Source organism: Manihot esculenta, chromosome 5, assembly GCF_001659605.2.
Source record: "Manihot esculenta cultivar AM560-2 chromosome 5, M.esculenta_v8, whole genome shotgun sequence".
Taxonomy (NCBI): Eukaryota; Viridiplantae; Streptophyta; class Magnoliopsida; order Malpighiales; family Euphorbiaceae; genus Manihot; species Manihot esculenta.
Window position 1 is genome coordinate 10780396 of NC_035165.2, and position 26479 is coordinate 10806874.

Below are 26479 nucleotides of genomic sequence, written 5' to 3' on the forward strand. Positions count from 1 at the left end.
TATCCATATACATTTGAATATAGATTTTAATGAAAATTATATATTTTTATAATATATTGTTTATATAAATTTAGCTACTACTTAAAAGTGTAAATAAATAATATTTAATATGATATTTTTATTAATTTAAAATTAATGAAAATAATTTTAAGAGTTAATTATAATCGTAATAAATTTAAAAATTTAGATAAAAAAATTTAGATATAAAATTAAAAGTTTTGATTAATCGTGATTAAAAGTAAATATTCAAATATTTATATTTAATTAGATAAATTATTTGGGAAATTAATTAACATTTAATAATTTTTAATTTATTTAATACTGTTATTATAATTCTGATATTATAATAATGAATTTAATAGTTATTAAATTCAATATTTATATCTAAATTTTATTTATTTATTTATTATATATAATTTAATTAATTATATATAATATTTAATTTAGTAATTTCTAATTTTTTTTAGATCAAGTAATTAGCAAATTTAGGAAAAGAGCTGCTGAGCGGAAAACGGATGAAATTTAAGAGGGAAATGGGGGCAAACAGACAAAAGAATCAAAACGCTTTTGACTTTTTTTCTCGTTCTCTTCTCTGTTGAAGTTCATGAGTTGATGAGCTAAGCTTCTTAAAAAAATAAAATCAAAAACAGGAAGAAGAAGAAGATGAAGAGCTAATCTCTCTTATTCTCTGATATCTCCGCTGCTAAAATCCTTAATCTCTCGATTTCGACGTCTCTGTTTATTTCCAAACAACATTTACTTCCAAATATCATTTCTCTTTCGAGTTTCTCTGTTCGATTTCGCTCTTTCAATGGCTTCTTCCATCACGCCCTCAATTCACTCTTCAATTCGTCCTTCTCGATTGCCTTCACTCTACTTATTGCCTAGCAGAATTTCACCAAATCATGTTTTGCTCCAAGCTCGATCACGCCTTGCTACTAAATCCACGCGCTTGGCTTTCTCGCCATTGCCGGAGATTCCAAACTCTCCTGTGGCACTTGAATTCTCAAGAAAGCCGTTGAGAATCGCTGGTTGGAGTCCAACGATTAGGCAACGAGGTTCTATTGAGCTTCCCGTAGTTAAGGCTGCAGCTGCTGATTCCGAAGGGTCAGACTTACTTTGTTTTTTTCGTATGCTTCCGTTCGGCTGCTAAGCAAATGCAGGAAATTTAACTAAGAGAGTTTAAATTTTTGCTCTTCTTTTCAATTTATACTTCTGCTCTTTCAGTAAGATATTTGTGTTGGAGTGAACGTCATTGGTTTTGTTATAGTTTTTATCCGTTTGTTACTTGTGTTTGTGGCTATAGACATGTGGAGCCTGCTAAAAACTTTGGTGAGAGATTTCCTGCACTGCTTACAGGTTTCTTCTTCTTTATGTGGTAAGCTATGCGGTTCACGCCTTCAGGAAATATAATAGAGTAGTAATGAAATTTTTATTCCTCAATTTATATTTCAAATATGTATCCAGAAATTTGAAAAATATTATAAAATATATACATATCTCAAATTTCAATTAGAATGTAATATTGTGAAATTGCTAGCTAATCTAGGGGATACCCAAACTATTTTGTAGTCATGCTATTCTATGAGCCACTTCTTTATGCCAATTCAATGCTCCAGGAAGTAGCATGTAGCTTCTAAAAACGTCGCAGATCCTTGTGTGTTTTATGAGATTTCTGTTTACTTGTATCTGGTCCAGTGATTATCGATTGATTTGTGTTCTCTGTGCAGGTACTTCTTAAATGTCATTTTCAACATATTGAACAAGAAGGTCTATAATTATTTCCCGTATCCATAGTAGGTGATTCTTACTAGACAATTCTGCTTTTTTAACTTATCCATGGATTTAGAGTTCATATAATATCCTATACCGCACCACAAATTGCTGTTGTCCATCAAATCCACAAAACCGTGGCTTCTGAAGTGTGTTATTCCCCTTCACGAATGGAAATATGTCTTTGCAGTTTTGTATCAGTTATACATCTCTTAGTTGGAGTAGCATACTGTCTTGTTTGTTGGGCTGTTGGTCTACCAAAACGTGCAGTAAGTTACAGTTGCCTTGATATCTTTTCTCCTTGAGGTTAAATAAGCCTTCACTAATAACATGATTTACTCTCTAACTAGCCAATTGACAGAGACCTCCTGCTACTATTGACTCCAGTTGCAATCTGTCATGCCCTTGGACATGTCATGTCTAATGTATCATTTGCAGCTGTTGCTGTATCTTTTACGCACACCATCAAAGGTATCGATGATCTGAATGATTTAAAAGTAACTATTGGAAATCGCATTAACCTGTGAATAAATTGTGTTAAAATAAAGAAAACAATGTGGATATCCAGTTTTGATGCCAGTTGCACCTGTATGCATGCAAAAGCACACAAATAAGAACACATTTCATGTTTCCTCAATTCTTAGAACACTTGGATGTTCAAGAGCCAGGGTTGTTGACCTTAATTGTTTGCTCATATCAGAAGTAGATTCTCCTACATTTCTCTGGTGTGAAAATTTATTATGCTTGTTGCCCAATTGGAGAACAGACTATATAGATAGTCTTAGCCTAGTCTTAGGTGTATCATGTATGTTATAACATAATTTTGACAGATTCCATTTGAAAAGCATTACTGGTTAAGTTTCTAATTGATGGATGTTTCAAGCTTTTGCAAAGTGATAGAGCTACAAACTTCTAAGTGACTTGATTACATTTAGTTGATGAGAACCTTTATTTTTCTATTCACATTTGATAATCTAATTTTAGTTTCATGCTTTTTTTTGTTCAATTTTTCAGTTTAGCAGTGCAGTAAAGTTAAGAGATAATTAAAGCTTGATGGATTTTATCATTAACTTTTCCTTTTGTTTCTCTATAGCTCTAGAGCCATTCTTCAATGCTGCTGCTTCTCAATTTGTGCTGGGCCACCAAATTCCTTTGTCCCTATGGTTGTCATTGGCTCCAGTAGTCATCGGTAATTTTGACTATAAAGTATTTTGCCTTTGGCTTTATTTATTTCATTGCAGGGAAATAAAATACTATATTTCCAACCTGAAATTCCATATTATATTGGGGTCTAGACCTGTTAGTCAATCCACTGTATGCAATATTAAGTTCTCTGGTGTACTCTATTGATTGAGTATTTTTGACTTCTCTGTTAGGTGTATCACTGGCATCATTGACAGAACTTTCCTTCAACTGGATTGGGTTCATAAGTGCAATGATTTCCAACGTTGCATTTACCTACAGAAGTATCTATTCTAAAAAAGCAATGGTAAGATTGATCAGGTGGTGTGATGTTTGTCTTGTTCTTCATTTTTGTAACCTATTTCTTCAATAATTTCATTTCTGAAGGGATCCTTTGGCCATTGGTTATCATCAGGTCAGGAATGATGCACTGAGTTCATTTAAAAAAAAATAAAAATTGGAAGGCATCTTTTGACAACAAATTAAATTGAGTCAGATTATAGGAAAAAAAAATCTATAATGATGTCGTATGTGCTACTACCTGATATATTTGAAGAGACAACTCAATTGAATGTAGTTTCCTCGATGTTATCATGATTCCCATGCAAATATCAGGTGCACAACTATTCTTGGATGTTGAGAACAACAGAATTTTAAGAGTTTATCTGAAAGCCTTTTCTGCTGCTTTCAGGCATGAAACACAATTGTTATGTTCTCCACCAGTGTCAAAACACTCCCAATATATACTTCAACGCATGCAACATGAATTTAAATAAACTATAAAACCAACATATATAATCTGTGGAATTTAAAAAAAATGATAAATTCAAACTAAACATTTTAGATCATGGAAAGTACTCATATAAGCAAGTTTTCCATTGACAATCAAGTTACGAGTGCTCGTATTTGTTTCTGATGTACTAGATTTACCATATTCTTTATTCAATTTTTAACAGACTGGCATGGACAGCACAAATGTGTATGCTTACATTTCAATAATCGCCCTCTTGTTTTGCATCCCTCCAGCAGTATTGGTGAGCACGCTTGTCAGGGAAGCAAACTGATTTTTAATATCTTTACTGCTCTGTTTTTGTTGTTAATGTCTTGACCGTTGGTTCATCTGAATGTGTTTTCAGATCGAGGGCCCTCAACTGATCCAATATGGTTTCAGAGGTGCAATTGCAAAAGTAGGATTATTTAAGTTCATTACTGACTTGTTCTGGATTGGAATGTTTTATCATCTGTATAACCAGGTATCTCAATTTTATCAAGCTCTAGATCTTGAAACATGAGTTTGCTTCTTTTAATAGACGTGATCATAATCTGTACTCAACTACGTTGAGCTTTAAATTCAGGTTGCCACAAATACTTTGGAACGAGTTGCACCACTTACACATGCTGTTGGAAATGTGTTGAAGCGAGTTTTTGTCATTGGGTTCTCCATTGTTGTATTTGGTAACTACTCTTAATCTCTCACATGACCTGCATACGAAATTTGAGCAAGTATGTTTCTGATGTTAAAAAGGTCCCTTTTATCACTATGGGGCTAAGTCAATAGAGCTGGTGCTACATGTACCTAACTGTTCATTGATTAAGCTTTCTTTTCCATCGGAATGCTGAAATGAAATGTAGTGCTGATCCACTAAATCTAACTGATATTTCCTCTCTAATGAAGGAATCATGCAATCTAAATATCATGTCATGTGGAATTAGATCTTCCTAAATCTTGTGTATAGAAGTCTAGACTCGATTATATAAGCCATGTTTGTGGGCCATGATTTCTATACTTTAGTAATGATGGCAAAATTTGCAGGCAATAGAATCTCCACTCAAACTGGAATTGGTACTGCAATAGCCATTGCAGGTGTTGCAATTTACTCCCTTATAAAGGCTAACATGGAAGAACAAAAACGGGTAAGATATTTTAATCCATCTTGTTTTCTCCATTTCTTTATGATATTTTCAATGGATAAAATTTTCTAAATTTTTTTCCTCCCATGGTTAAGTTTATAGAGCAGTGACTTGAGTGATGGGTTGTGCACCAAATGTCCGAGTATTTAACTTTAACATCTGTTACGGTTCCACAAACCTGTACCCTTCCTCAAGGCAGTGTCTGGGATTGTTTGGATGAAGAATGCTAACAACGGTCACTTTTTCAAGTGATTGTATAACACTCTCCACCCTATTAGTTGAAAAATATTTATTATACTTCCTCAATAAAGTGGAAAGTGTTGGACAGTCAAGTGACTGTACTTAGCATTCCTCTTGTTTGGATTATAGGTTTAGGATAGCTGATAAGAGTTTTCGTATCCAGTAGCTATTACAAACCCATTTGGTTAAAGAATCCAATAGCTAATGTTAAATTAATAATGCCTTGAATTGTTGCAGCTCAAAAAGTTGTGAATTTAGAGTTGGTCACAATCGGTTGATGCTCTTTTAAGATAAGAAAACTACTTTACCCTTGTTTCAATCTATATATATATCTATATTATGATGATTTGAGATCTAGAAGAGGGTAGAGTTAGGGTATGTACATATAAATTTAGTCAGAATGGTTCACGTTCTCTTGCTTTATTCTTTTTTCCTTTGTTTTCTAGTGACGTGTAATCGCCATCTATCATGTAGAACTACCCTTTCACTATTTATCAGGCGGTTATTTAATGTCCTCCGACGTTTGTGCTAACATGATCTTGATGTGGAGAGGTCTGTTCTCCACCTCCGACGTTTGTGCTAACATGATTTGAATTAGGAGGGTTTATTCCCTTCGGACCCATTAAGTTTAATGGGCTGGATCCTTTTCTGTTGGGTCTGAACCCCTATTTTATCCGATCTGTCCGAATGTGACCTGAGCTGCGTACTAAAGGATAGAATTGCGTATTAAGCTGTAATGAATTACGGTCTGCCTTTCTTACGTAGGTTCGGATAGCAGAGATCCGTAGGTTCGGATAGCAGAGATCCGTACTAAAGGATAGAATTGCGTATTAAGCTCTAATGAATTACGATCTGCCTTTCTTACATAGGCTCGGATAGCAGTTGCTCGGATAGCAGTTGGATTAGAGATCCAACTGTCATCCTATTATATAGGAATATAATATATTAGGAACATAAGATATTAAACCGCTGCTCTTATTTTCTTATGCATTTATTTTCTATTTATTTATCTTAATAATAAAAAAAATTGTCATATAAGCTTAATCACTTTACATATAGATAGCAATAACTTGAGAAAATTTTATTAAACACACGGTATAAATCAATTGCCATAAATATTTAGTAATCAGTAACAACTATTAGTTACTTCCAATGGTTAAAATCAAACAGAATCATATATTATATATTATGGAATAAAAATAAGAGTTCACTATTTATATTAATATCATTTAAAGTTCTTTTCTTGTATTATCTATTTACTATCATCAGCTAGAATAATTTTAAATTTAGAAATAACATCATTTAAATAATATCTTTCCTTGTAAACTATTTTAATTCTAAATAGTTTACCCTATTTATATAATATCATTTAATTTAAATTTTTAAAAATTTGGCCAAAAAATGTAGTTTACCCTTATAAAATTTTAATTCAAATAATTTTAATTATTTCTAAGGAGCATTCAATCATTATCTTGTCACGATAGATAACAAAGGGAAGGGAAGGGCAGGATAACATGCCTCGGTTGGGATTACTTCAACTTTTGATTTCATATTAGAGCACACTTGAATATGATTCACTAACCAGAAGTTTTGTCATCAACCAAGTTGTCTTTTTTTTTATTATTATTATTAAAATTAGAAAAGTTTCGTTAAAAGGTTAAGCAGTACAACTCAAGAGATAAAGCACAAGCACAAGCCAAGACCTTGAAAACCATAACTAAGAAGGACAAGAGTTTTTAAGACCCAAAACATAACAACCTAATGGAGAACAGACCTAAAAACTCATACCTGACAGACCTGAAACATGATCCAGATTATATTACAGTAAGAGCCGCACTTCATCTCCAACAGCTCCGATCGCCGTTAGCTCCCACAACAATAGCCAGAGGCTTTAAAACACATACTGAAGAAAGAGAGAGCAAGAGATCGGTCACATGCAGCAAATCAGAGAAAAATGAAGCACGAATAACAATGTAAAAAGCTTATGCAACTCCGAAAAAAATGAAGCACGAATAACAGTGTAAAAAGCTTATGCAACTCCGAAACAAACTAGAACGGTGGAAAATCAAAAGGCTTAAAGAAAGGGAAGAGGAAATTTCCACAATCGCCTCTGGCTTCCACTGCTAGAGCCAATGGAAGCCACCTCCAGAAGATCGATGCCCGTGAGAAGGAAGATGAAAGCTCTTTGGCGGCAAGCCATCTCTACCTCCGGACGCCTACATGCAAACATGGGAAGCACAAATGGAAGGGCCTGGATCTGAAACAGAAACAAGAAAACAAGCAAAAGAATCAAACAACAGGCAGATCTAAACTAATTTTCCTCACTATAAAAGCTCAATCCGCCAACAAACGAAATCTAAATAAAAAAATATTTACAATCCCACTCAAATGGGGAGGAAGTGAAACCCACTTCTGACCCTGCCTGATGGGGCAAGGGCAGAAAAAGAGGGCTTTGCCTTGGAGAAAAAATCACAGCCTTCAGAGAAAAAACTCTCTAAGGCCATATCCTAGGCATCAATTTTTTGCACCGGTGTAAAATATTAAAATAGCTCAATATTATTTTTAATTTTCATTTTTAACATTAAAAAAATTTTTATTTATATTCTCCAATCCATTTAATATTATATTATTTATTTTACTTTAATGTTATTTATACATTTCACTCAAAAAATTCATATAATTTTATATATTCACTCCAAATACTTATATATTTTACATTTTCATTCAATATTCAAATATTCAGTTATGTTATAAATAAATAAAAATATATTAATCATAAAAATGCATTAATTAAATATTAATTATATAAAAACATCACTTAAACATAAGTTATAAACATACATTAATTAAACATTAATTAGCAAATTAAAAATAAAATAGACTCATGCATATTAAATTATCAAAAAAAAAAAAAACAAGCTAATTTAGATGATCATTTGTATGTTGTTCCTACAAATACTCTATTAATGCATTATGAAGTGCAAAATGAACATCTTTATCTTTAATTTTTTTGTGTCGAGCAAAAAATTATTCAAATCAAGTAGTTTCATCGACAACCATTTCAACAGTTGGAGCTGAAAATTCTCTACCGTCTTCAATAGGTGCACTAAGGTCATGTTCAACCTCGATTATCATATTATGCATGATAATACATGTAGTTAAAATATCATGCAATATTTATTTTTTTCAAAAACGTGATGGCCATGCAACTATTGCAAAACGTGACTGCAACACTCCGAAAGCACGTTCAACATCTTTTCGACATGATTCTTGTTTCATTGCAAAATATTTCTTCTTCTTGTTTGTGGTTCACGAATAGTTTGCACAATAGTTGACCATTTTGGATATATACCATCAACTAAATAATAACCCGTATTATATACTTTTCCTTGAATAACATAATGAGCAGGAGGAGCAATACCTTTAGCAAGATTGGAAAATAAATGTGATAACTCCAAAACATTAATATCATTATTAGAACCAGGCATTCCAAAATATGCATGTCATATTCAAAGGTCATAATCAGTTACAGCTTCTAAAATAATTGTTAGCGATCCACTACGACTTGTATATTGGCCAGCCCATGCAGTAAGACAATTTTTTCATTTTCAATGCATGCAATCGAGACTACCTAACATTCCAAGAAAGCCACGTTGCTCATCAATATAAAGAAGCCTTGCAACATCCTCGGCAGTTGGTGATCTCAAATACTGCTCACTAAATACTTCAACGGTGGCTCGACAAAATATTTTTAGACTTTTTAATTGCAGCGGACTTCCCAATTTTCACATATTCATTGATAGCATCCGGCAAACCATATGCTAACATTCGAAACACAGCTGTGCTTTTTTAAAGAGTAGATAATCTAATTTTACCTACTGCATCTCTTTATTGTTCAAAATACGTATCATGCGCTTTTATTGCATCGACAATATGAAGAAATAAATTTCGAGACATCTATATCGTCGACGAAATATTACATCATTGAATCATGGATTATTTGAAAAATAATCCAGAATTAAATTAAGATCAGCCGCTTCACGATCTCGATTGATTACTAGATGACCTAGAACAGAGCCACCTCTAGAAACTCAGTGTTGATCTTGTATTTGCTGCAAAACCATCTAATTTATAAGAAATTGTTGATTAACTGCTTGTGTTTCCACTGCAAACTCATTATCATCTGAAATATAATCATCAATATTTGAAGAAGATGATGATGAATTTTCAGCATCATTATTTGATGTATTTTCAACATAGAAATCTATTTTAAGTAACGATCTGTAGAATTTTCTTGACTCGAATTTAAGAGGAACTGAAAAATATGAGTAATGTTTATATTTTTGAAGAATACATGATTTAATAGGGAAAATGTGGGGGTAGGGATGCATACTATCTGAAGGTGGAGATCAAAATGAAATCCATCCAACGGTCGATTTTAAGATAAAATCTATTAGAATACTGTTGGTGTAATTATTATTTGAGATTCCATCTGACTTCATTGAAAAATGTGGGGATAGGATGCATACTATTCGAAGGTGGAGATCGAAATGAAATCCATCCAATGGTCAAATTTAAAATGAGATCTATTAGAATACTGTTGGTGTAATTATTATTTGAGATTACATCTGACTTCATTGAAAAATGTGGGGATAGGATAACATACTATCCGAAGATGGAGATCGAAATGAAATCCATTCAACGGTCGATTTTAAGATGAGATCTATCAGAATACTGTTGGTGTAATTATTATTTGAGATTTCCATCTGACTTCATTGAAAAATGTGGGGATAGGATGCATACTATCTGAAGATGGAGATCGAAATGAAATCCATCCAATGGTCGATTTTAAGATATGCAGCTCAATCAAGCGAAAACTTTACTAATGCAAGATCCAAGCTACAAAAAAGGATTCAAATTTGACCATGTTTGGAGCATGAAGAAAAATGCTGAGAAGTTCAAAGATAGTAGCTCTAAAAAAAAAGTTCAAAATCAAAACTCCTCTTATGTGTCCTCAGAGTCAGACAATTCTACTCCTGACTCACCTATGGTACCATGTTCAAACTTATCATCATTTTCAATTCATTTAAATAAGGATATTGTAGAAGATTATACATCATCGGATTGATCTCTTGGTATCGAAAAAGCAAAATTGAAGAAAAAACTTAATGAATCTTTTTTATCTGCTCTGAAATGCTTATATGTTGATAATGAAAAGCTTGTGGAATCGTTGGCGAATGCAACTGCAGAAAGGGAGAAGGAAAGACTAATGAAAAGCAAAGCTTTAGACTTAAAGGAATTTCAAGAAGAAAATAAAATTTTACTGCTCGATTTAAATTCTATTTCCGATCCAATTACTCATGAAACGTTTCGTCAAGAAAAAATTTGAATATCATATAAAAGAGTTCAACGTCAATAACCACCATCGTCATCCACATCTAATGTATATGGTCAATATCTCAATAATATTGCTGGATTCGGGTCCAATCTTCCAGAATATTAAATATTTAATGTGCTGTTGATAATTGTATTTTAAATTAATATATATTGTTCAATTATAATATATGTGTCACTCCACTTATTCTATATAATATATTATAAATAAATTAATTTATTATATATATTAATTTAAATTAAATTTTAATAATTATAAAAATATAAAATAAATTAAAAATGTAATAAATTATGAGAGTGAAAAAAATATGGACATAATTGAATATATATATAAGTTTTGAATTATATTATAAATTAAAAAAAAAGAAAAGAAAAAGGAAATGGCATTGCTACATGGCGTAACAATGTAGTACAACACTAAAATATAGCGTGACACTGTAACAGCACCAAAATCCCGTTGAATTTTGGTGCTCCAACGCTAAAATGAGATTTAGCGTAGGGTTGGAGATGGCCTAAATTTTCGAGAGAGGAGCAACCAAGTTTTCCTTTTAACTCATCATATATTGTGTGGTGATCATACAAGAAGAAATTATTTGTGCCTTCAGATTTACCCCAAAGGCGTCATATTGCTGTTTTGAGCTGTGGCTATCTGTGATAGCGGCCCAAGTTAAAATAACTTCAATATGCAACGATGCCTTTAAGCCTCTAGGAAATTATTTCAAAGCATGAACTTGTAACTTGGATTGGTTTTGCTACCTTTGCTGTTTTTGTGCTTTAATTGTTATTAAGGGAAGAACTCGGACTACAGTAGACTTAAAATACAACTAAAAATTAAATGGGATCTATTTATTTATGTTTTAGGTTTAGCATAAACTGGTTTAGACAAAAATTATACATTATCCGATGCTAAAATATCTATCCAACACAAAATTACCAAACAAATTTTTTAAAGAAAAAGTAGGGTTTATGTAGTTTCCACTATTTGCAGCAATTCTCTTTAAAACATCTAACGAATGAAATAAATATATATATTTTTTTAATGATAGAATTTTTAACTTTTGCATAATAACAACAAAAAACAGCATGGACACTGAAAGGGACCGACCACAAAATTAAAATTTATGTAAGAATGGTTCCTGCCAAACTGCAAGTACTAAATTTAGTCAATTTATTCTTATTCGCTTTTGTTATAAACAATTTGGTATTATGTACTCATGCACTTACTTTACCATTTTCAGAAGGCTGCTTTAGCTCCTGCATCATAAGGAAATACTGTTTGGATATTGAAATTGAAGGATAAATTTTAAGCTCTTAGAAATTGTTGAAAGAATAAGCTCAACCGACAAAGCAATGAGAAAGGCACAATGTATACATTGTATTGTATTGGTTACCGCAATCTAATGTTAATGGCTTATTATCACAAATTTTTCTTCAAAGCTTTTTAAATTTATGAAATAAATAGAAGATATATCACTGAATAATAAGTATAAATAAATATATTAAATACCTTATTGTTCAACATTATTAGTATTATCAATTTTAATTGAGTAATTTTAAAAATATAAGTTACTAATTTTTGTCTTATTTTAACTAAATTAATGAAAAGCAAAATCTAATTTACAAGTTAATTTCAAAAAATAAAAATTAATAATTTTTTAGAATCTAGAATATAAGCTCATTAAATTTTTTTATTTAATTAAATCAAACAAACAAATATCAACATTTATAATGTTTAATAAAAAAAAATTTGAGAAATTAAATATGAAACACTTATTAAAAATATAATTAGGCCTCATTTGGTTTAAATAAGTTATTCCATAGAAAATAATTTTTTTTAAAAATAATTTAATTTGAAAAAAAAAACTGACTTTGCTAAAAATCAAAAGAAAATAATTAAATAAATAAAAATTGGACACTTTCTAAAAATTTAAAAGTTTTTAATTAAGTCGGCCCAATCAATCAACAACTTATATTCATAATATATAAATTACCAAATCGGGTTGATTTGAGAAAGATGATATTTAGCTTAATACAAACGGAATTTCTAGTAGCAGCAATTGTTATTAATATTATTGCAACTGCCAAAAAATATATGTAATTAAGAATTAATTTGCAATATTTGAAATGTTATATGAATATCAAATAATTGCAACTTTTTCCTTGTTTGAAAGAAAATTATATCTATAATAAAATAATTTAATTGTTTTTTCATATAAAGACTGTATAAACTTTTTACAGCTAAAAAAAATTAAAACTTTCATTTTAAATATGAAAATTGATGAAAAAAATAATTGAATTAAAATTTTATAAAATTTTAGTTTTTCAAACAGGTTGATAAATGCATTTTTTTTAATCAGTATCCATTACCCTGTGGGAGAAAATTATTATCTCTTTCACATTCAAGAATCATCTATGATGTGGTTGGTTTAATCGCTGATATTACTTCAAAACTTTTTCGTATATTTATATTATTTTCCGTTTTATAATTTTTATTATTTAATTATCTCAAAATTATTTTTTTATTTTTTTAAATTATAATCATATATATATTAATTATAACTAATTAATGTTTTATTATAAATAAATTTTTTTTAGCATGAATTTAAAAATTAAATATTAAAATAAAATAATAAATAATGAACAAATTGCATTGATAAATAAAAAATAAGTAAAATAAAAGAGAGAAGGGATGAGATTAAATTAGAAAATGGATGATAAGAAAGAGAGAAAAAAAATTATTGATATTAATCTAGAAACCTGTATTGGCAAGTAAAAAAAAAATTCAATGAAAATAAAATTAAAATTTAAAAAGTTTTAAGAAAGAAATTAAAATTAAGTGATTAAATTGAAAAGTATTCTAAAATTTATGAATTTCAGTAAAAATTATCCATTTTTAGTTGAAGTCTATAATGTCGTACTATAGATTCTATGAAAAAGAAATCACACATCATAAGTTATAAAGCATATAACGAGAATATTCCAAAATTTAAAGGAAAAATTAATATTTTATTTTATATTATAAAAAAATTTATTAATTAGTGTGGTTAGTTTTTTAAAAAATAAATTAAAATTAATTTTTAGTACTTTTATTAATTTTAATTATTAGTTATTATAAAAAAATATTATTTAATTTTTATAATATAAATAAATTCAGTGATTAATTTCTCGATTTTAAAATTTTTTTTCATATATAATAATTTATTAATTAATTTATTAATTTTAAAAAATATATTAAAATATTTTTAATATTTTAAAAAATTTACTAATTAATTTTTTTATTAATTTTATCATTAAATATTTTAATATTTAATCATTATAATTTTAAAAAAATTTATTAGTTAATTTCTTATATTTTTAAAAAAATTATTAATTAGTCTTTTATTAAGGATATTTTAATCTCTTTTATAATATTTAATTATTAAAATTAATATAAATATTAATTAATAAATTTTTTAAATGAATGAGTTTTTTATATTATAAAAATTAATTAATAATTTAAAAAAATTAAAATATTCTAAATACAGAAAAATTAATGAGCAAATCTATTATAAAATTGAAAATCAACTAATAAATTTTTATATATCGTAAAAATTAAATGGTAAAATATTTAATATTTAAAATTAATTAAATAGCTAATTAAAAAAATTTTTAAAATTTTGTGAATGTTTTCATATATTTTTTAAAATTAATCAATTAATTAATAAATTTTTCGAGAAATAAAATAAAAATTTCCCACGTTTGAAATGAAAGCTTCCAATAATAGGCAAGCATCCATTCGCCAAAAAAGGGAAAACAATGATAACTAATTAATATTACTTTTCCAGCAACAACGACTTTTCATTTATTTATTTATTTCTAACCCCAAAAGCCTTTAAAAACTCCTTTTGGTGGTGGCATATATACCACATAATTTTTTCATATTTTTATATTTTTATTAATATCTCTACATATAAATTTATTAATAAATTTTATTTTTTAAATTAATATTAAATAATAAAAAATAAATTATTTCATTAAAAAATATTTTTAACGAAAAATAAATTTTAAATACAAGTTATTTTTCATGTGATCTAAGAAAAATGTTAACTTTTGTTTTTTCAGAGGATCAGCCAACCTGTTATGACCTTAAACATTTGATAATGAAGTTTTTTTTCTTTGACAGCAAAGAAATTCATTCCATTATAATAAGCCATCTTGTACAAACCCAACAGCAAACGTTGGTATACAAGACCAAACAACAGAAGAATCATAAATTCTAAAATTTCTAGCAAACAGATGAGCAAGCTGGTTTACTTGCCGAGGAATCCATGCTAACGAAAAACTGGAACTCTGCTGAAGGAGACAATAGCAATCATGCAAAACAATTCTCCATTCTGTCCTATCAACAACTCAACTCAGCACTGCATTAACAACTTCAAACGAATCACACTTAAAAATAACCCATTCCATCCTCTGCTCACATGCCCAAAGAAGAGCTTGTCGAAGTGCTTCCGCCTCAGCTAATTTGGAAGATACATCCCCCATAACCCAGCCAGTTTGCAGAGACAAATTGTCCTGAGTCTTCCCTGAGCACAAATCCATAGAACTTCTTTTCAAATCATGCACAAAACAAAAAAAAAAATTGAAAATATGTTTTTCCTAGAAGTACTTTTGAATTCAGAATATTTTAAATTTTTATTCGAAAATCATACCATTCAACTAAAAAATTTAAGATGTATTCAATACTTAAAGGGTTGAACATGCTAACTTTACAAAAAAAAAATCAAGTGTCAAACATGACCATATTTTTATATGCAAAGTATTATTTATTAAAAAGAAATTAAAAAAATTTTTATAAAAAAATATATAAAAATATTAATAATTAAAGTTATTATGAATTATGAAAAAATAATTTTAAGGATAAAATATGGCCCATAATATTTTTAAAAAAAATTGATATATTTGACATTTTTTTTTTGATATGTTCAACATTTAAATATTGATCATGCTAAATTTATATAATTTTATTATCGAATTTAACGATTCGAAAGGTCAAAATTCTTTAAATTTAAAATTAACAATAAAATTTATATTTGTCCATAATATTATTTTAATTAATTAAATACAAGTAAATAAAAAGTTTTAGTGATAAATACTTAGTTGTTAAAATCGTTGTAAATTAAACACTAAAATATGTGCTAAAAATGATGGCATGCTTCCGTCCTAAAGCCATAGCAAAAACATCATTAAAATAGTCGTCGTAGTTTTGCGTGTTATATGTAGCAACAATTTTATATTTCGTTGCTATTTATTAATATTGATAAAAAAATTCATTGTTAAATAATTTTTTATACAAAAATCTTTTTTCATTCAAATGTAATCGTATTAGGTTTATCTTTCAACTTTAATTTATATTATATGAAAAAAACAAAATTGTTGGCCTGGAAAATCAATTGATCATTCCATTGTTCTTAATTAATCAATCATTTATTAAGGGGGCAAACACAATAGTTTCTTTCTGTCCTTCCAACAACATCAAAGCATTTGGGAACAAAACGTCGAATATCTGTGTAATAAATATAAGAAGAAATTGTCAAATTCTGAAGCTTTAACCAAAGAAAAAGTCATTGTCCACGATGTGACCAATGCTTGGAACTTTGTTTCTGCCATCAACTGCAACTCCTAGATACCTTGGCCTCTTGTATATAATAGAAAGAGAAATTGCTTAACTACAAGTCTACGGTTCATAAAACTTGGTTGCAGCAACAGCACCTGCAGCTATGATCATTTTGGTATTGAGTTGTGTGTCAGTGTGCTTCATCATAATATTTCTCAAGTTCTTCTATGAACTATGGTGGAAACCGATTCATGTACAATCTGCACTGAGATCACAGGGAATAAAAGGCCCCCAGTACAGGTTTTTCTATGGAAACTCAAAAGAAATCATGAGAATGAGAAATGAATCCCTCACCACTCCCATGGAATTATCACATCAAATGTTACAGAGACTTCAGCCTCACTGTTATTTTTGGAAGAAACTATACGGTAGCTTTGTGTGTATTTTGAAATTTCAAAATATTACATTTTGTTTCTGACTGAAAGCTTTGATATTATTCTTCCAAATTAGTATACTGTTTCTTCTATGATATGGCTGCAGGGAGTGACTGTGTCTGTTGGCTTGGTCCTCGGCCTCAGTTGATTATCGCTGAACCTAATCTGGTTAAAGAGATATTGAACAAAGATGATTTATACAGAAAACCTGAGTTCGAATCTTACTTAAAAAACCTCTTTGGGGATGGACTAGTAACGACCAGAGGCGAAAAATGGTTCAGGCAGAGAAAGCTGGCTAATCATACTTTTCATGGAGAGAGCTTGAAGGTAATTTCCTGTACTTCTCGTTACATTATATGTAACCCAGAGCTTCTTCTGTTCTAACAAATTTATAATATGTATAGGATATGATTCCAGCAATGATCGAAACTACTGAGATGATGCTTGAAAGATGGAGACAACATGAGACTAAGGATATTGACGTATACGAGGAATTCAAGCTATTAACATCTGAAGTCATTTCCAGGACAGCCTTTGGAAGCAGCTACTTGGAAGGACAGCATATTTTCGATATGCTATCAAGGCTGATTCTTATTCTTTATAGAAATAGTTATCTAGTCAAAATTCCTCTACTAAAGTAAGTTTCGTTTTTTTTTTTCCCTCTTTGTGCATGAAGACATGCGTGAACACAAGCTCAAAATTTCACAGGACGATCTATTGATTATAGAGAGTAGTTTTAGTTAAATGTATCCTCTTCTCCTGCTGCAGAAAATTTTTGAAAACAAAGGACGATGTGGAAGGAGACAGACTAGAACATGGTATAAGAGACTCCATATTGAAGATGATAAAGAAAAGGGAGGAAGAAGCAAAGCTGCGCCAAGTAGATAGCTATGGAAGTGATTTTCTTGGAGTATTAATAAAGGCAAGCAAAGATGTGGATAAAACCAAGCAAATATCCATAGAAGACCTAATTGACGAGTGCAAGACATTTTATATTGCTGGACAAGAGACGACTGCTAGTGCACTCACTTGGAATATTCTTCTTCTAGCAATTCACACGGATTGGCAAGAAAAAGCTAGGGAGGAAGTCCTGGAATTATTTGGCCAACGAAATCCAACTTTAGATGAAATATCAAGATTGAAGATCGTAAGTAGATGCTATAGACTTCAGAGATGTTTTTGTAATTTCCAGTTCGATCTAATCTCTCTTCTTTTTTTTTTTTTTTTTTTTTTTTTTGCAGATGAATATGATTATCAATGAAACTTTGAGGTTATATACTCCTATTATTACTCTGATAAGAGAAATCCAGAAGGGAACCAGACTGGGGAAGCTACTTGCTCCAACTAGAATGGATGTCCTGGTTTCACCATTAACGTTGCATCATGATCCTGAGATATGGGGAGAAGATGTTCATCTCTTCAAACCAGAAAGATTTGCAGAAGGGGTGGCTAAAGCAACAAGGAATAACATAGCAGCATTTTGCCCATTTGGTTTGGGACCAAGAAATTGTGTGGGCATGAACTTTGCCATGGCGGAAACAAAGATTGTACTCTCAATGATCCTTCAACGTTACAGGTTTACTTTGTCACCAAGTTATGTCCACTCGCCCATTGTCCTTATCGCAATTTCCCCACAAAAAGGACTTCAAGTTACTCTTCAGCCATTGTAAACCCAATTGCGTATGCTTGCGTTGGAGCCGGCGGATGGTGTTTTGATTTGGCATGGATTAAACATGAACAGCCGGCGTGGGAGCCGGCGGTGGCAGGATGTTTGTGCTCATGAATATAAAATTATAATAATGTTATTTGATGCATTTAGTCTTTTCCTTAATTTGACTGAACGCATCTCTGTGTCCGCTTCATGGTTCACAGCGGACTAATTCTTCTTTAGGATTAATCAATTGAGATTTGTGATTGCCGCTGTTCATGTTTTTAGAATAAAATTACAATTATTAATTAACATTGAATTAAAATAGATCAAATTAATTTTTTTAATCAAATTAATAATTTTTTTACTGGAATTTAAATATAAGTTAGAGTTTTATTGAGAAATTCATCAATTGTGAACTATAATACAAACAAAAAAAATTAAATATTTTAAATTATATATATTATTGTCATTTTCATTTGAGGTTAAACTTTTCTAAGGTTAACAACTCATCTCATATGCACATCTTGAGATGACTTTATACTTAATAATTGTAAATCTCATCTTCCTCTTCTCTTCCTTTGGAAGCAAAACTATAAATATAGGATTTAAAAAATAATAATTATAAAAAATTTGTGTCTAGCAAGCTACATGCTTCCATTTTTTTTTTATACTTAATGCTTTTTTCAATAATTTTTAAATTAATAATTATAATGTCACAGTCTATTTAAATACTCAATAAATAATAAAAAAATCTTTTGCCATCCAAAATGGAGAAGTGCCTTCAGAAAACTACCCTCCTTTATCTATATTATAATGGAAGACAAAAGAATAAAATTCTCATTTGGTTTTATATTATTTTTTTTATTTTAAAATTATTTTTAATCTCTTTAGTCACAAATGAGTAATAATTGATGGAATTAATCTTAAAATAATATGTGAGGAGATTTGATCTCCTTGAGAATACTTCACCTTTATACTTTAAAAATGAAATTAAAATCAATCAAATATCTCCAATTATAACAATAATAAAAGAAGCCTTCATTATTAATTACAGAACGGTTCATGATGAATTGAAATCGTAATTGAAAGTTGATTCTTTAAATTTTTTAAAATTAGAATTGAATTTCGATATGGTTCGAGTATTTCAGTTTCGATTTAATCTTAGTATTGATTATTATTTTTATTTTAATTTTGGTATAATTTTCGGTTTTTATAATAAAATTTAAAATTAAATAAAATAATTAAATATGTCTAATATAGTACTAATATTATTTATATCAAATTGATAAGTTTTACCTTTCAATTTTAAAATAATATTAAACATCCATAATATCATATAATATTTCCATTCAAAATATATCAAGACACTAATAACCAAATATTATAGAGTCTTCTCCTTATAATTTTCAAACTCTTAAAAAAGAAAAAGAAAATAAAAAAAAATTATATAATTTTATCTAAAACTACATAATATCTAAAATTACATAGTTTACTGAATATTATTTTTTTAAATAATCACAATTATTTTAATTTAATTTATTTTTAATTTTATTAAATTATATTTTATTAATATATATAATTTAGTTAACGATTATATATATATATATATATATATATATATATATATATATATCGGAGTAATGATAGCAATTACAACTACAAATATATATGTATAATATATATACACATAATTGATTTTAATAATTTATGTTCTATTAGTATAAATTTTATTAATATGGAAATAATATATGAAATAATCTACTTAAATAAAATGCAGTATAATGAACTAATTAAATTAGTTAAATTATACTCTTATAAACTTTTAATAATTAACTAGTGACTAAAATATATAATAATTATATATATACTTATAGTTACAAATATGTTACTGAAATTAGATGAATAAGAACCCTGTTGCGATTGGCTGGAACCTGCAAAGAAGGAAAAAATGAGGTGATGGTGGGTGCCTACGGCAGTCACTTTGACGCTCAAGTCAGATTCTTGAGAGATAAAAAGAAGGCGATAAATTGTTAAGAACTGGAATAGTGTTAGAGAATAGCGTATCTTTGTCTATGTCATTGTTCTCCTTTTATACCGTAAGAGGTAGAGACGAACATGGTATTTTCCTGATAATACGACGGTAACATGGTCGTCTGCTAAATATGGGATATTGCCAGTTAATAAGGGGAAGCCTCGCAATCGCAGGCGTAACAGAGATATGTTGGACTGCGATCATTGATAGTAACTTAGCACCAAGACTCTCCTTGTTAGGGGATGGGCGAGTCTTAATGATGATTCTGACATTAGAGTATCTGAATCTTCCTTCTTTGGAATGGGCCACCTTTCCTATTCATCCGGTCCTTGCCACGTGGCCCTATTGGTCTTTGATTCTTTAGATTCAAAAGGAGATGTTTCGTCTTATTGGCCACGTGGCACCACTTGACTGTTTGTATCATTTTGCCTTCCCTTGATTATAATGGTGTCCTTATTCTTTGGTCTATATTAAACACTTTGCCGACTACGTCACTGTATAAGAATCCTCTTTTTGTATTGGCGATTGCCATCTTCAGGAGACATGGAATGGGGCGCCTTCTTTCTTTCTTTTAAGGATAACTGGATCTGTATGGAGGACGTCATTGTGGTCTTCGAAAAGCAGCTAGAGGTGAGTTTTTGTGAAGGCGCGAGCATACTGCCGAGGGTTACATCTGGCCTGATTATAATGCCTCTTCAGTGTCGTGATCCTTGGGCCTTAATGAAGGTGCAATCATACTATTTGGCACTAAGGGCTATAACCAGCCTAATTATAACATTTTTCCGTATTACGACCCTAAGGAGAGGGGTTGAATTATGCAAGAATGATTCCGAGAGCAAGACTAGGAAGGTAGTTGAAGAGCCAATTCTTTGCATGGCCTCTCAACAGTGTCTTCCCATAGGATGAGATAGATTTTAAAGGTTCTGATATAATAAAGACTTTGTTTGAGTCCCTTTTGTCTCATTGTAATCTTTTTTAATGAAAATATTTATTTTACTTATCTTATTTGGCAGTAAAGACACATCTACCTCAGGATTTTGACTTGTGAAATTTTAATAGAATAGAATAAATACTTGAAAATATAGGCTGAAGGGTATTTTCCTTCGCCCTGTATGACGCCATATGCATTTTTATAATAAGTGGCCTTTATTCATCTCGATTCTTGGCTGTGAGGTCCATCTTATCTTTATTCTTTAATCTTTGATTAGATTCCCCCTCGTTCCTTGGGGATCAGTATATCCCCTTCTTAGTTCTCTTTGGTGCGGGTGACCTGTTCACAGGAACTGAAGGCCTGAATTGTACGACAGGAATGACCTTGTGATCTGACCTGACAAAAAATTTCTTATGACTGTGTTTGGTGGGGCCAATGCCTGAATGGTCTGGCAAAAACTGCCTTGTGATCTGCCTTGGCGAAAATTGCTTTGTGGCCTTGTTTAGCAAGACCAAAGCCCAAGTGGTCTGGCAAAAACCGCCTTGCGACCTAGTCTAGCGAAAACTGTCTTGTGATTTTATTTAGTGGGACCCACGCTCGAATGGTCTGGCAAAAATCGCCTTGTGACCTGGCTTGGCAAAAACTGCCTTGTGGTCTTGTTTAGCAAGACCAATGCCCAAATAGTCTGGCGAAAACTACCTTATGACCTAACCTAGTAAAAACTGTCTTGTGGCCTTGTTAGTGGTACCAATGCCCGAATGGTCTAGCAGAAACTGTCTTGTAATCTAGCCTAGCAAAAACTACCTTGTGGCCTTATTTAGTGGGACCAATACCCAAATAGTCTAGTGAAAATCGCCTTGTGACCTGGCCTAGAAAATACTACCTTGTGGCCCTTTTTATCTCTCTTCAAGGTAGTCAATCCCATCTTTCCTTGTCACTGGAGGACATAACATGTGAAAAAATACCTCATTGATTTGTTATTGATAAAACTTCCTCAGATTACAGATATTCCAAGAATGGAAAATGACTCGACCATCTAACTTGGCCAGCTTATATAACCCTGAGCGAATAACCTTCGAGACCCTAAATGGTCTTTTTTAGTTCTCGTCCAACTTACCAGACCCGGCACTGCCACCCATCACGTCTGTTCTTTTAAGGACTAGATCTCCTACGTTAAAAGCGTGTGGCATGACCTTACTGTTGAATATTCTGGACATCTTGTTTCTGTAAACCACTATTCTGATTACGACTTTTTCTCGTATAAATTTTGCTTGGTCCAAATTGAATTGCATTTATTTAGGATTCTCTGAAATCTTAGGGTGTTGTGTCTTAAATCTACCTACTTGGATTTCCACGGAAATGATAGCCTCGGCCCCATATACAAGAGAAAAGAGTGTTTCTCCTACAGCTGTCCTAGGTGTGGTTTTGTATGCCCACAGTATGTGGGATAACTCCTCGGACCAGTTGCTCTTAGCTTGGTCGGCCTTTTCTTTAGCCCTTATAAGATGGTCCTGTTTGTTACCTCAGTCATACCATTAATCTGGGGATGATAGGTTGAGCTGTACCTTAAGTCAATTTTTCATTTCTTGCAGAAGCCTTTAAACTTGGAACTTGCAAACTGAGTTCCATTAGCGTTGATTACTATCTTTGGTATTTTGAATCATGTTTATCTGCTTTTGCTGACGAAGGAAATTGCTTGTTGAGTGGTGATGGACTACACTACCACAACCTTTGCCCACTTGCTGAAATGATCTACCGCCACGATTATAAACTTTCTTGACCCGGATGCCTTAGAGAATGGGTCAAGGATGTCTATCTCTCACTGAAAGAAAGGTTAGGGATTTCTAATGGCTGCTTGCATTTCTTCTGGGGTCCTCGGAATGTTTGCATATACTTGATATCTTCGACAACTCTGGACAAGCTGCTTCGCATCTTGTATTATCATTGGCCAGTAGAACCCTTGTCTGAATGCTTTCCGAGCAATCGTTCGAACTCCTTTATGGCTCCTGCAATCACCTTTATGGATATCCCTTAAGATTTTCTGGCCTTCCTCTTCTATAACACACTGCAAACCCGAGGACCTCCTATACAATCAACCATCAATTAGAGCATATTTAAAAGACTTCCTTATTACTTATTTGGCTTATTACTCATCACTTGGAAGACTATCATGTGTTAAAAATTTGTATACTGGCATCATCCATGACTCCCCCTGACTGTGCGGTTATCGAAACCAGTCAAAAATAACCTTTTTGATTATCAATAATTTTACAACTGCAGATAGTGGCAAAAGGATCAAATCCACAGGGAATTGATACTTACCTATTTTCCTTATCAAGACCAAGCAAACAAACTGAAAGTAAATAAACTGAAAGTAAAATAAAAATGGGGGTTTTGTAACGACCCGAAAATCGGACCGCTACCGGCGCTAGGATCCAGATCGGCTTAAGGCCGCCGGGACCCGTAGCAAGCATGACATGTAACCTGTAAACCTGTTCAATCCCATACATGATCAACAATCATACATAAAAATTAAAACTTTTCTTTTCCTCAAACACCAAACTCAACCTGTACATAGCATAACTTAAACATTAATCCCTCAGTGGGATCTCATCATTTGCCCCAATGGGCGATACATCATAAGTTGAGTTGGTCAAACATAAACATCAATAGACATCAAGATCATGTATCAACAAGGGATTACAACAGACTATGATCAAGCACACTTCTAAACCTCAATATCATCATTACATAACATAGCTAATCATAACATTACATCATTACATAATTTGTCATGTCCACTTTCTATCTATTACGAAACCAGGACTTCATTACTCTTGCTGACCTCCTGGACTACCCTGTACCTGCAAGCCTGGGGGTTAAGGGAGAGGGGTGAGCTACAAGAGCCCAGTGAGCAGAATAGTAAAACATTTAAAACATATGATAACATGAAATGCATCACAACACAGCTAATCACATCAAGGATGAATTTGTCACCAATAGTCCCCTACATGGACCAACTGTGCCAGGGGCGTAGAATGGGCCTCACTGGTCTTTCTCTTACATAACATAACATAACATGGTCCAACTGTGCCAGGGGCATAGAATGGGCCTCACTGGTCTTTCTCTTACATAGTGCCAGGGGTGTAGAATGGGCCTCACTGGTCTTCCGTACCGTATCATCATCATCATAGCATAGGGGGACTAATGGATCATTCAACATCCATCCACATCATCAAACATAATATGCAATGCAACATATTCGTGAGTCTAATGCAACACCCTATTATCTCATGGCATTCATGATGCGTGAATCATGCTAAAACTGATTTATTTATTTAAAAGCATAAGAGTTATTCCACTCACCTCTGGCTGAAGCTCTACTGACTCTGAAGTGATTGACTCACTGCTGGGGTCCTCGGTTCCTCGGGTCCGAACCTACACAGGTGGACTCAAATGAGGGACCAAACATATATGAACATAACTCTAAAACATCCCCCAAAACCCCCCTAAAATACCTCAAAACAATCATGCAAAAACATGCAAAGGAAGGCTGGACAGGGCACTTTCAGCGGCAGGTTCGGCGGCCGAAAGTCCCTCCAGAGCTGAAACCCAGGCAGGTTCGGCGGCACCTTCGGCGGTCGAAAGTCCCAGACAGAGACGAAAGTCTCTTTTCGGGGGCAACTTCGGCAGCCGAATGGCCTGCCTCCCAAGCCATGTTCGGCGGCCGAAAGTTCCTTCGGCTGCCGAACCTGGTTTCTGCCAAAGGGCAGAAACTTGGCTCCCTTTGCACAAAATTTTCTCCCATCCAATCCAACATGCATATAACTCACCAAATCATGCAAAAATACACACATTGGCTCCTAGGGGTTTCAAACTACCTAAAACCCCAACTACAACACACAACAACAACACAATCCAAGCCACATTGCTCAAAATATAACATTAACTCAAAAACCTAACTATGAGCTAAACATGCATTCTACCCCATAGATCTTGCATAAAACTTACTTTAAACATAAAATGAGCTTAAGATCGGCTCTTACCTCTTGAAGATCGAGAGAGAGACGTCCTAAACTCGGAGGTGGGAGATTTTGAGTTCTTGAACCTCAAAGCTCCAAAACTTGCTCAAATCTCTTCAAAATGACATAAACCTTGTTAAAACATGAAGGTTTGAAGGAAAATCATCAAAAACGAACCATGGAGGAGCAAGAACTCACCGTGGCCGAAAATGGGGAGGAAACACGCCCGTTTCGGCCATGGAGCTCTTATATAGGGGCTGGCCAGTTCACGTTCGGGGGCCGAACGTGCCCCCACATCTCATGCATGTTCGGCGGCCGAACATGAGGTTCGGCGGCCGAACCTGGTTTCCCCCAAACAAAACTTTCGGAGGCCAAAAGTGCTCCCAAAACCTATCCACGTTTGGCGGCCGAACATGACTTTCGGCGGCCGAACCTGGTAAAGGTTCCATGGTCTTTTTCATTTAAAAACTCAAATTCATTCTTACTTAAAAATCATTAAAACATGAAAACATTTGTGAAAACATGATTTTACCCTTCTAGAGGTCTCCGACATTCGAGATTCCACCGGACAGTAGGAATTCCGATACCGGAGTCTAGCCGGGTATTACATTCTCCCCCCTTAAGAACATTCGTCCCCGAATGTTCCTCAACTAGCACATAGCATGGCATACACATATCATACATACAAAACACATAAAACTCACAAGGGACTAACCTCAGAAAAGATAAGGGTATTGCTGGAGCATGGACTCCCGTGTCTCCCAAGTGCATTCCTCCAAATTGTGGTGGTTCCAAAGGACCTTCACCATCGGGATTTCCTTGTTCCTCAACTTCCTGATCTGGGTTGTAATACCCGGCTAGACTCTGGTATCGGAATTCCTACCGTCCGGTGGAATCTCGGATGTCGGAGACCTCTAGAAGGGTAGAATCATGTTTTATAAAAATGTTTTAATGTGTTTTATGATTTTAAGTATGAAATAAAATGAGTTTTTGCATAAAAAGTCTTTGGAGGAAAACCCAGGTTCGGCCGCCGAAAGTCAAGTTCGGCCGCCGAACTTGCATGCGTTTTGGAGGCAAGTTAGGCCCCCGAAAGCATGAGCGAGGGAAGTCCAGGTTCGGCCGCCGAATCTCAAGTTCGGCCGCCGAACATGGCATGCATGCGGAGGCACATTCGGCCCCCGAACGTGGCCTGGCCAGCCACCTATAAAAGGGTCACTTGGCCGAAATGGGCGAGCTTTCTCCCATTTTCGGCCACAGCTAGCTTCCGACCTCCCTCTTCCAAATCTAGTGTTCTTCCTTCCAATCCCCACCAT

At 32.5% G+C, this 26479-nt stretch overlaps 2 protein-coding genes and 1 long non-coding RNA gene across 7 annotated transcripts; 2 read left to right on the forward strand and 1 right to left on the reverse strand.

The window, feature by feature from the left end:
• The first annotated feature begins 543 nt into the window (after positions 1 to 543).
• Positions 544 to 11966, forward strand: LOC110614586 (triose phosphate/phosphate translocator, chloroplastic). Of its 5 annotated transcripts, none has more exons than XM_043957035.1 (12): positions 544 to 1107; positions 1307 to 1378; positions 1731 to 1796; positions 1964 to 2042; positions 2124 to 2244; positions 2867 to 2962; positions 3150 to 3262; positions 3912 to 3989; positions 4092 to 4208; positions 4311 to 4410; positions 4769 to 4869; positions 11583 to 11609. In XM_043957035.1, the coding sequence occupies exons 1-12, from the start codon at positions 812 to 814 to the stop codon at positions 11592 to 11594; spliced, it is 1251 nt and encodes a 416-aa protein (XP_043812970.1). In that variant the 5' UTR covers positions 544 to 811; the 3' UTR covers positions 11595 to 11609. The 5 variants fall into 5 exon arrangements, with proteins under 5 accessions (XP_043812970.1, XP_021611846.1, XP_021611845.1 ...); XM_021756154.2 differs by lacking the exon at positions 11583 to 11609 and adding an exon at positions 5344 to 7050; XM_021756153.2 differs by lacking the exon at positions 11583 to 11609 and adding an exon at positions 4962 to 5342.
• Positions 2138 to 6999, reverse strand: LOC110614587. The gene is made up of 3 exons (XR_002487808.2): positions 6895 to 6999; positions 3497 to 3636; positions 2138 to 2255 (listed from the first exon to the last, which is right to left on the reverse strand). It is a non-coding gene; the product is annotated as an uncharacterized LOC110614587 (long non-coding RNA).
• A 4255-nt stretch (positions 11967 to 16221) lies between the features above and the next one.
• On the forward strand, positions 16222 to 18492 carry LOC110614585 (cytochrome P450 CYP749A22). The gene is made up of 5 exons (XM_021756151.2): positions 16222 to 16524; positions 16637 to 16857; positions 16935 to 17167; positions 17299 to 17677; positions 17772 to 18492. The coding sequence occupies exons 1-5, from the start codon at positions 16260 to 16262 to the stop codon at positions 18198 to 18200; spliced, it is 1527 nt and encodes a 508-aa protein (XP_021611843.1). The 5' UTR covers positions 16222 to 16259; the 3' UTR covers positions 18201 to 18492.
• The last annotated feature ends 7987 nt before the right edge of the window (positions 18493 to 26479 follow it).

Coding starts and splice junctions, on each gene's coding strand:
- LOC110614586 (XM_043957034.1), top strand. CDS start 812: ATGGCTTCTTCCATCACGCCCTCAATTCACTCTTCAATTCGTCCTTCT. Junction 2,043..2,123: donor TTGGTCTACCAAAACGTGCA/GTAAGTTACAGT, acceptor CTCTCTAACTAG/CCAATTGACAGAGACCTCCT. Junction 4,411..4,768: donor GTTCTCCATTGTTGTATTTG/GTAACTACTCTT, acceptor CAAAATTTGCAG/GCAATAGAATCTCCACTCAA.
- LOC110614585 (XM_021756151.2), top strand. CDS start 16,260: ATGATCATTTTGGTATTGAGTTGTGTGTCAGTGTGCTTCATCATAATA. Junction 16,525..16,636: donor TTTTTGGAAGAAACTATACG/GTAGCTTTGTGT, acceptor ATATGGCTGCAG/GGAGTGACTGTGTCTGTTGG. Junction 17,678..17,771: donor AAATATCAAGATTGAAGATC/GTAAGTAGATGC, acceptor TTTTTTTTGCAG/ATGAATATGATTATCAATGA.